The sequence below is a fragment of the Cynara cardunculus genome, assembly GCF_001531365.2.
Source record: "Cynara cardunculus var. scolymus isolate 2C chromosome LG 13, CcrdV1, whole genome shotgun sequence".
NCBI lineage: Eukaryota > Viridiplantae > Streptophyta > Magnoliopsida > Asterales > Asteraceae > Cynara > Cynara cardunculus.
This window is the reverse complement of record NC_037540.1, coordinates 3,659,431-3,670,896: the sequence shown is the minus strand read 5'-3', so window position 1 is coordinate 3,670,896 and position 11,466 is coordinate 3,659,431. Positions and strand designations below refer to the sequence as shown.

Genomic DNA, 11,466 nt, shown 5'->3' with positions numbered 1-11,466 from the left:
TAAGATGTTTATCCTATATTTGATTGTGTTTATCTGCAGTTAGTTACACGGATTCAGTTATGGGATGAAATCGGATAGGGATAAACGGGTTTAAGAGTTTTAAGAGTTTAAGAGTTTTTAAAAGTTTTAGCCAAATGCATTATAATATAGTATAGATATAAATATAGATATTTTCTCGAAATTCTGATTTATAATTCTCCATTTTAAAGAGAAGCTCTAAAAACACCTTGAAGCCCGTCCTTAACACAAAGGAAACAAGATTTTACTTCAAGAAAAAAACGCATTAGAAGAGCCTGGCCTTTTAGTATGTCAACGGTTCAAACTTCAACTAAGATGAGAAGCGTGAGTATTTTCCGATTATATATTCTTCTAAAAAACACAGAACACCATCCCTTCAGACAAAACATGATAAAAACAAACCCCAAATACAAGTCAAGTATACATTTGGTTGTATAGATTGTACAAGATAGAAGCACTGCAGAAAACGCCCTATTTATTCTCGCATGGAAACGAATCATACCCACCCATACAAATGGGTATCTAAGGAAGCATGCCTCATGCTAAAAATGGATATAAATAGAAAACAAAACAAAGAGCCTAGTAGCGGAGCATGTAAGTACGACGTCGGAACCAATTGTAGTCCGGCAATAGCTTCACTGGCCCTGATGCTGCTATAGCTATGTCCTGCAATGCAATCCCAATACACACACACAGTTAATATCACATAAACAAACTATGGCTGTTTGGTTGGTTTTCCATCAAGTCTTGTACAATTAAGTTGTCTAATCTATCCTCTTATAGATTTGGAAGGTTCTTGTTTGGGAGGGTTATTTTATAAATGGAATGAGCATGATTTTAAAACTTGGCATTCTACATAAAGCTCCCCCCTAAAAGCTTACTGGATAAGCCACTTTTAATAACATTAAGACACTACCAAACAGTCATGTATAGTATAGCTGACAGAATAAGTTGTAACAAACATGCCCTAACTCAACTAATCCCCATTTCTGATGAAATCCAAGTTGTGTTTATGATATGAACGTCATTGGTTATCCGCCCACATGAGAAATTGTCAACTACAGTCAAGGGCCCATACGTGCTGGGTAGCAAAACTACTGAATTACAATTCGTTTATAATAGGAGTGGCTCAGAAGTCCCCAAGTGGGATTTATTAGAGCTGCCTAGTAGATAGGTTCACTGATCAACCATAGTATTAGTATTAGATGTAAATAACCGACAGATCACCCAAATCCCCGTTTAACCACAATGGGAAGCCACCCCCACCAGGCAGGCGGCCACCGGTCATAACACACTCTTCGCATCGCATACGATATTTTAGATTTAATGATGTTTAAGCCATGGATCCTTGTGTTTTTCACCTTATGGATATCGGAACTAGTGTCTCATCCTAGATTAGCGTCCAGAGTGAGACAAAAGCATCAGTTAGCTTATAACAGGATGGCTGTGGTCCTAGGACCTCAGAAACAGAGTTGTTTTTGTGATTACTCGTTAACCAAAGATGGAAATGGTCAAATTCGTTCGATCACAAAAATGATATTTTCTGATTTAGACCTGCATTGAATGCCGGGCCATTTGTTGAAGATAAAAGTATATCAAACCCATATGAAGTTATATGCGATGACAGATTGTATCCATTGGTTCGATGACGTTTTAAGCCACTGTATCCTTGTATTTTTAGCTTATGGATATCGGTGCTAGTGTCTCATCCGAAGATTACCTCACTATCAATTAGCTAACGGGATGGATGAGGCTCTAGGACCTTAAAAACAGTGCTGTTTTGTTTCACTACCTCTGTTTAATGCCAATTGTATCATTTTCCCTTTAATCGCCTGTTTGCCTATTTCATTACCATTCAAACAAATTGACAGTATTGATTTGGGTCCACAAGAATGCTACGATGTTTCTACTCTTCAGCAGAGGGATGTTTAGATGCTTGTCATATAGTCGAATATTGTCCTTCAGCTTGAGAGTCCTAATCAATATAATGTCATGCACCCATCTAGAGGCCCAAGCCCATTCCCAAATGATATTCTAGAATAGTTAAGAAGGGTAATGTAGGTATTTCTTAGAATAAATATTAGTATAAAGTGGGATGCCGTAGATGGTGGAGGGCATGCAAAAACTTAGCGAGTGGCCTATGGGAAAGTGCTAAGTCTCTCAAATGCTAGAGTTTATCTTGTTTTCCATTTAAGTAATCATCTAATTAGTCTGTTTTCATTTTCATTATCTGTGTTACTGATTTCTGTTCGAGTTCATGACATATGGCAGCATATATTGGTGCTATATGTAAAGAAAACGTGTGAAGAAAGGGGGATTACCTGGTCAAATATGAATTTGTTAGCCACACGTTTGATGGTGGCAGCATCAACTGCATCAATTCGGGCAAATAACTCAGCAAATGGGATTCTACGCCCATATGTAATCAACTGCAAAAGAAAAGCATTCAATAATTAGTAGACGTCATCACAGCAGGCTACATATCATGCATGCTCCATAATTACTAATAAACATAGAAGAAACAAAAAGAAAAGACGAGCTGACTTCTAGTAAAATGCATTTTCAACATGACCTTAGTTTACTTGATTACATAAGCACAACATAGAGTAATCATATTGGTTGATTGTCTAGCCTCAGTGAAGAGAAAAATACATAAAACAGGAATTTTCCATCTCTAGAAACTAATCATAAAAAATCAATGACAGTATCACATTGTCTCAGCACAATATGCTCCTTAGGAGCACAGAGGGGACATTTACCAAAAGCTTACTGGGTGTCACTTACTGGGAGTGCATGGCAAGGACCGAGAATCATACCGGTAAGAGGCATAGCACGGATGGAGAATTAAACCCAGTGAGGGAGAAAACTCTTGCCCCTTAACGCTTACCGGGTGAAAGGCGCTTACCAACAATCCATTTTGATGGCCGAATATGTTACACGATAAGGTAGGTGAGGGTGGTGACTCTTGTCAGTAAGCACATACCCGGTAAGCTTTATCAAAAGGCCCCCAAGTAAATGGTGAATAAACTATAAGTTCTAACAGGCTTACAGAATCTGTTGTATAACTGGTGTTGAATAGAACATACAGTTCATAGGTGTTCTGTTCAACCATCCCAACGAAACAGATTCCACCACTTTACCCTCTAAAACTATATTAAATTAAACAACAAATATTTTTCTTGGTATCTTAACTATTTATATATATTATCTAATAATTAAGAATACTTAAAATTTTAGGCTGGCTTGACAAAACCTTCTGTTCTTGGATAATACTTTACAGTCTATGGTTAAATACATCATCACATCATACTTTAACATGAAATTAAATTTCAAATATGCAAACAATAAACCAATAAGAAAATAACAATAATGGAAATTATATACACACACACACACATATATATATATATATATGTATGTATGTATTATAACACAAGGCTGAGTACTGAGATTAATGGTCGCATGCTTCATGTAGCAAAACCAAATCAAACCAAATTGACCCAGTAAATCCCACTCGAGACTAGGGTATGCAGGGTGAGATGTAAGCCGACCTCACCTCTACCCAAAAATTAGATGGTTGTTCCCGTGAAGACCCTTCGGCTTGTGTAAGAACGAGCAAGTAGGTAGAAGGCATGAATTACTAACATATGGTGAAGCCAATACAAGAGATATATGAAGGAAAAGTTAAGAGTTGGGTACAATGATATCATACAAAAACGTACGTCCAAAAACACAACTCTATCCTAAGACGTAGCCCTCAACCTGCTCAACTCCCTTCAGCCGAACTATGCTAGCTACAGTTCCCCATACCTACTCTGCTACACCGGTCCTTCATCTCCAAGTACTCCTATCAGAGGTCATGTCCTCAGAAATTTCCAAGGCCGTCATGCCTCATGTAGCAAAAACACATAATTATAAATTTTTCTTCATACACATTGAAGAAAAAGGGTGCATCTACCCTCTGTGTCGCTACTAAAACAAAGCCGTAACACTAGAGCTCATCATCATAGAGCTACAAATATTATATAGTATTTTGTATCTGTGTACCTGCCGTCCAATGTCTTCAGCAATAGGGCTGGTTCCATCCAGGTGGAGAAGCAATGAAGATTTAAGCTGCAAACAGTTACAGATTGTTACTCAACAAAGCTCAAAAGATATACTGCTCCTGGATATCATGGATAACATACTCTGCCAACTTTGTTATTTGATGTAGCGAATGACTCTTATCTTGCAATAACCAAATGAGATATTGGTCATACCTCATAACCATCAAGCAATATACATATGATCTAACCAGGGCCAATAACATCAGTCAAAAGCAGTATACACTCCTCTTTTTAGATGCATTCTGCTAAACATGTATATTGAACTCTCTATTTTGTCAAAAGTAAATATTTTGCAGCAGTAAATGATGTATTACATTAGACTATCAGTGAGCAAGTATTAAAAATATTGCAACAAATCGAAACAGTACAACGTAAAGCTTAATTAAAATACATATCATCAACATCAGCTCATCTAGTTATTGTAGCAATTGTACATAGTTAAGCCTCTAGGTTTAGTTTGCATACATTCGCCAATTAATCATTGTTGGGATCGTGTTCGAAATTTTTTACGTAAATGAAGAAAAACTACTAGATGATTGGCACAAATCATGCCAAAGATAAAGAGAAATCTGCAAGATCATGCAGCACAAGCAGAGATGCTAATGGAAAATCCGCACGATCATTCACAGGGATGCATTTTTGTAATTTACATTTGAAAAGGGACTACGCATATGTTTTTGGACACTCTGGATGCAGAAAGGTAAACTTAATGAAATCTTTTTGATATTTAGACAAGACATGGTTAAGGCCAGGAAATGGATAAGCTAACAACATAACATTAAGGCAGAGAACACCTAAATTACCTGATTTTGAGCACGAATGACATCATCCTCCCCGACTCGGTAACATAGTTTGCTTATCTCTTGCATTATTGCAAAAGACAAATCATCCAAGCAATCCGGCTACAGAAAGAACAGAAAGCATTAAGCTGGGTCAGCTGGTAAGCAGTAATCTGAATTTCAATCTCGATGAGTCGTAAAAAACCACCATTTAGGACCTCAGTAATGAAACATAAATGATCTAATCAATATATGCATGTAACTGATGTAAAAAGGCATCCACCATGAACTTGCATTTCATCCAGATGGTACCTAATTTGCCTCATACAAGTAAAAAAAATTAAATTGTGCAGTAATCTTAGGTATAATACTATCACCTGTAGGCAAAAAAAGCAAGAAAGAATCTAAAGCAGATGCTTGACAAATCTGTTGTTAGTAACTCTTATTGGTAGCAACCAAATTAAATTAGATAATAGAAGATATTATAAGGAAAATTATTTGTAAAGAAACAACACAATTATAAGCAAACAGTCCACAATGACTTAGAATTCTAGAGTTCCATCAAATATCTGAACAACAGAATAATAACAAGTTGAAAATCCTAGATGATGTTAGGTTATATGCACATATTTTTAACTGAGTAGATGGCGTTAAAATCTTCCAGGGAAATTAACAAATTGTTGAGGTAAACAAAAGCATACAGGCGGACATGGAATTCTTCCACTCATTAAGAACTGCATAGTTTTGTTTGGATTTCCATAAATACTATAAATGTCCCCAATATTTCCTTTCTTAAACACCGACTGTGCAACTACCAACAGCATCTGCTATACAGTTAATAGTGGTGCTATAGCGGTTTGTACCCCTTGGCTGAATCGCGGTGGCAAATAGCAGCAGAAATTAGTGTTACCACTAATAGAGAGAAGGATTCTGGGTTCATGTATTCCATCTGAATATTACTCTGACAAAGCCACATTTTAGTTATTTTTGACTGAATGTGTGTTCTTTGAAATTCTCCCCAGATTTAGCATTTCTTTCGAAGCATCTAATCTATTTGAAAACAGGTCTGTAGCATTCAAGTGCGGGAAAAAATATAATTTCCAAGTTCTGCAGAGAAAATATAAAATAAAGGGAGGAGTTCTTGGTTCACGGATGCCATCTTAGCATCAGTCCATTAAAATCATTATATATTTGACAAGGAAACTGCTTCGACTGAAACTTAAGAATCCTCAATTTACCCCCAACAAAGCCACTTTTTAGTTACTTTTGGTTGAATGCATGTTCTTCTGCAACCCCAGGCCTAGCATATCTTTGGAAGCATCTAATCTATTTGAAACAGGTTTGTCAAACTCAAGTGGTGGAAAAATCATCATTTTTGAGTTGTGCAGTGAAAGTATAAAAGCACCAAACCAATCAAACAAGTGATTCTCTCTCTCTCTCTCTCTCTTAATGTAACAAAGAATGTCTATGAAAAGATTGTACTGACTATAGCAACATAGGCATACACATCTACTCACACATGAGTTTCTGATTGAAACTAAAATATTCCCAGAACCCAGCAGCAGGTGTCTTTATGTCTTGTCATAGATAATGATGCATAGAAGTAAACGGCTTATGCAATGCTTTTGGCCCTTCACATGCAATCCTCTATAATTGTGCCTCCTACAAAATGAACTTAAACTCACCTTAGCAACAGCATAGACACCAAATAGCCCAGTGTCTTTATAGTTGGTGTTGAAAGCCATCATGCTCTCAGCAAGTTCATTAATTCCCACCATCTGAGCAAGCTGTGAGCTGTTACAGTTTCCAAAGAATGGGAAGTTTTAACTAAATTGAGACTATACATCCAGTAAATTAGATCAAACACGAATATCCATGCAACAATAAGAATGAATCCTATATGCAAAGTTAGAAGTTGCAAAGTTTGAACAAAACAAATAAATGTTTCAGCTTCTGATAGGAATGATAGGATCAATGTAGGCCCTCATTCCAGCAGCAGCAGCAGCAAAAAGACAATTGCCAAGGAGACCCAAGGCAATGGAACAAAGAAAGATGATACATAAATTTCTTAAAATAGCAGATGTTGGGTTTGCAAATAAAAAGAGAGGGATAGGTCAGGTGAAATTTCTTAATCCAGGAATGTTCATGAAATCTTTAATATGGGTGAAGATTCAATGACAGATTCATATCCGAAGATTAAAGAAGAGGATACTAACCCCATATGTTTGCCACCTCCTGCATTTTTGTTCCATGATCCAAGCATGGCTTGTATGACCATCAAAGCAATAGAATCTGGATCCGTCCATGATGCCCCATTAAAGGCAACGGCAAATTGAGCAAGAGGCAAATCATCATCCCTCATACGGACCTGATTATTTCACAGTTTCAGACTTTCAGTAACGTAATTATTAGTCATTAAAAAAGATTACGTGTTCAAATGTCAAAAATCCACTCTCCCAGAAACAGCAACACACCTCTGATCCAGTGAATACTGCAGGCTCCTTTTCTACCAACTGTGTTGTAGTGATGGGATTGGCAGATAACTTTGTGAACATCTTCTTCACATGCTCTACGACATCCTCATGCTTAACAGCTCCAGAGGCAGAAATTACCTGTGAAAGATATATAGAGAAGAAACTTACATTTTTAGATCATATTATATTAGTAACTTCAAGATAGCAAGAGAAATTTTTATTTTTTAAATATATTGCAATTAGGAAAGTTTCAACTAAAATGGTTCAAGTAAACAACAGTGATATTCAGTTGAATACCATTCTGTGTGCAGCATAGTGGGTTGAAATGTAATCTTGAATATCCTTCTTTGTTATCTTCTGGATGTTCTCAGCAGGTCCAAGAATGGTCCTACCAAGGGGAGTGTACTGGAAAGCAGTAGCATGCAAATGATCAAAAATTACTTCCTCGGTCTGCAATCCCACCTGAAACCAACATTGCAAGAATAACATACATTCAGTAAGCCAGCAGCTGTAAGATTATCATACAGCAAATCAAATCATGCACCACAATCAAGTAAACAACTTATAAATCCTAAAGATGCCCAAAGATGCCACCTTATAGTTTAGAGGGTGGGTCCATAAGAGGGATCAAAATGCAGCGAGGCCACCTAGGAACACACTTAGTGGCTACTTCAAACACTAGCATGCTACTACTGGTTGGTTGCCACCAGAAATGTAGGCATCATCGTTCTTCATTTATTTAAATAATCTCTCAAATATAGAATAAAGAGCCATTTCAAACTTCCAAGAGCGCATTTCTTATAAAATAGAGAAAAGGATGCAACAGTTCAAATACTAACAATAACATAAAACTTCATTGTGGCATAACCGCTTACATTACCTGTATATTTAAGTGAGTATCTTCACTTCATATAATTGATATTGATATGAAAGCATTCAAGAACAAATAATCTCTTGTACTTATAGTATCATGCTATACTAACTTTGAACCATATCTATCCCATCATGTGGTTCATAATTTGGGTTCCACTTTCAGTTTACCCATGGTTCTAAAAAAGCGGACAAGGCATATGCCTCAAGGCAAGGCGACCAAAAATTGCACCTGAGACGGCGTCTCTCAAGCCCTGGAAGACGTACGCCTTGGCGATCTGAGGCGGTGAAGGAGTCGGTGAGACAGTGAAGTGGTGGAGAGGCGTATGCCAGTCTACAGAGGCTATTTTATTAAGGAAATGACTGAAACCCCTTCGCGAGTTCTTCAGTTCTTCTCCTGTTTTCTTCTTCGGTTCTTCTCCGGTTATCCAGAGCATCACATATATATACACACACACTTTCATATTTCAAGTCTCTAGAAGTCGCTTCTTCAAGTCTCCATCTGTTATAGGTCCATCCCAATCCCACATTGTTAATTTATTAATAGTCTTTTGTCCCTTTCTGAGCATATGAATATTTTATTCTTTGTTGATATATATATATTTCATGATTGAAAAACATTATATGTATATTCTGTTAGTAATTTGAATGCTATATATATATATGTATATACTGTTGTATGGAGATGGCAGAAATATAAACTAAAATATCTTAGAATTGGAAATTACCAAGTGAGAAAGTTTCCTAAGTGCCAAGTGGACCATCCATTACAGAAATCATTTCCCAACTTCATTATGGCACAGTGAGGTGTATCATTGGTTAAAATAACATCCTTAATATTTCCATCTCCTGAGGTGTATCATTGGTTTAACAACCCTTCAAACAACAGAACTATCATTATCTGCTTATTGACTTATTTCAGTCTGGCACCGGTGATAAGCTAATACCTAGTGTTTGGATAAGAAAAAAGAAAACTGCTTATACCGGTGCCAAACCGGTAATAAGCAGGTTTTGATAAGTTAATCCGTCCCGACTTATGAAAAACTGCTTATTACCAGTTTACCATTTTAAYCCTATTACCCTTTATACCTATMTTTTTTCCTCCAGATAACATCGATCTCAATCTTCTCCCTTCTCCATATAACAACATCAATCTTCTCTCTGTCCTTTTTGGTCATTTTACAGATATAAGCAAAATTTGTCAAACACTAAAAAACAACTTATCAGCTTATTGCAGTTTGGTACTGCTGTAAGCTAATCCAAACACTTTTTATAAAACTCCAGTTTAATACCACATAAGTTAATAAGCACTTTCACAAAAAAACATAAGTTGTTTTAAATAAGCAATCCCAAACACCCCCATAATTGGTATTTGAGCATCTTTTACCTAACAGATGAGATACACTCATACAACCAAACAAAAAGAGCCCAATATATCCACTTGGGGGTAGGATGTAAGGGGCCTTTCCTCCACCCGAAGGATGTTTCTGTGAGAGACCTGGCTTGTTCAAAAATAATGGAAAGTACTAAAGAAGCTGAAAGTTTGTAAAATATTTCTTTATAGATTTAAGAATTTGAATTTTGATAAAGTTATTGAAGTGTTTGTGCTTGATCAACTGGAATCTAATTGTCAAGTTTCAGTGTGAGCATAAAAGGCATCAAAAAGCTTTGTCTCCCCATCCCATCTTTTATCTCTCCATCCCCCTTCGCCATCTGCAAGACCTCCTAGTTCGGCTTATCCAGGAACTTCTATTAAGGTCATTATTCTACAACTTCAAGTATGAAATGCATAAAGATTATATGATTCCCAGCATCAGTGACAGTGGCTTTCAATTGCGATGATGATTCAACTATAGCTTAAAAACCAAAATGAATTTAAGAAAAAGAGTGCAAAAACATAAACCTCTTCCATCTCGCGAAGAATCACGTCACGCTCACGGTTAATCAGTCTTTCGTCAAAAGACGAGTTCTGCAATATGTCCGATAGAATATCTAGAGCCTTAGGCACGTCTTCTCCCATCACTTTGGAGTAATAAGTCGTTTGTTCCCTCGAAGTATACGCATTCAAATGCCCTCCCATATTCTCAATTTCCTCCTCCAAAGCCCTAACCGACCTCTTAGCTGTCCCCTTAAATATCATATGCTCAAGAAAATGAGCAACACCGTTGTTGTCTTCGGTCTCAAACCGAGAGCCTGCATCGATCCATACACCGACGGTGGCCGTCTTGGATGCGAGGTTAGACTCGGTGGCGACTCGGAGACCGTTAGGAAAAGTGGTGACACGTGTCTCGGGGTAGGTGAGGATAGATGTGTGATCGATTAGCGTAGGGTATGGGGAGTTGTGTTTGAGGAACCTAGGGTCGGGATTTTCCAATCGCTTGAGCTTCGATTTGACTTGTTCCGCGACGCGATCGTAGATCATTTGATTGGGATGTGGTGGCGCTGGTGTTGGAGTGTCGGAGACGCTGGAAACGGCGGTGGCGGTTGAAGCGGATCTGGTGGTGATGGTGGCGGCTGCTAGAGCTCGGTGAGAGCGGCGAGAGAGCTTGAGGAGGTGGCGCGTCGCCATGGCTGGTGTATGTGCGTTGTTTGCGACTCCAATCTGAAGTGAGATTGGGAGCTTATTAGGGTATGGGGGAGGAAGTGCGTATGATGTAATAAACGAACGAGGATTTGTACCACCATTTTAACCACTGTTTATATAAACGAATGAGAGTTAAAATGGCTTAAATAAACGTAAACCATCTTCAAGAAATTATTTAAAATGAAAAAATAAATGGTGTTTGATTCATAAAATGGAATTTGATGGAATTATAATTTATTATAATATGATTTTGAATAAATTGAAATATTTGACCATGCATTTGATTGATAGGAATTGAAATAAAATCTCTCAAAAGAATTGAAAAATAATATTTGTTTGGACTATCTCGCTCATTGCCCTACCTAAACCCCTACCAACCACCATGTCACTATTATCATCGTCACAACTATCATCCTGCCCCACCTCTATCCAAACTCTGCCCCACCACCCAATCACGCCCCACCCCCTGCTCCATGGATGGGGGTGGGGCAGTGCATCTAGACTAATCTTATTGGATAGGCCCAAAAGCCTTGAGCTAGCCTTGTTTGCCGGTGCCTCGCCTTTTATTTATTGATTTCTTATGATTGCCACATTTTATGCTGTGTTTATGTCTTGGACACGGGGTCGAAGAAAAA

The 11,466-nt window shown here is 37.6% G+C and overlaps 1 protein-coding gene across 1 annotated transcript; it reads right to left on the bottom strand.

The window, feature by feature from the left end:
- Positions 1-332: 332 nt before the first annotated feature.
- Positions 333-10,890, bottom strand: LOC112524443 (probable mitochondrial-processing peptidase subunit beta, mitochondrial). The gene is made up of 9 exons (XM_025134259.1): positions 10,151-10,890; positions 7,675-7,839; positions 7,378-7,515; positions 7,120-7,271; positions 6,589-6,697; positions 4,928-5,026; positions 4,066-4,131; positions 2,340-2,447; positions 333-684 (listed from the first exon to the last, which is right to left on the bottom strand). Exons 1-9 carry the CDS (start codon positions 10,814-10,816, stop codon positions 598-600), a joined length of 1,590 nt encoding a protein of 529 aa, XP_024990027.1. The 5' UTR covers positions 10,817-10,890; the 3' UTR covers positions 333-597.
- Positions 10,891-11,466: the final 576 nt, after the last annotated feature.

What these genes read in the sequence shown, in the direction of transcription:
- LOC112524443 (XM_025134259.1), bottom strand. Translation starts at nt 10,816, where the DNA reads ATGGCGACGCGCCACCTCCTCAAGCTCTCTCGCCGCTCTCACCGAGCT. An exon ending in TTCTTCGCGAGATGGAAGAG is followed by an intron (nt 7,840 to 10,150) that starts GTTTATGTTTTT and finishes TGTTGGTTTCAG; the next exon opens with GTGGGATTGCAGACCGAGGA. An exon ending in GGAGGTGGCAAACATATGGG is followed by an intron (nt 6,698 to 7,119) that starts GTTAGTATCCTC and finishes AAACTGTAACAG; the next exon opens with CTCACAGCTTGCTCAGATGG.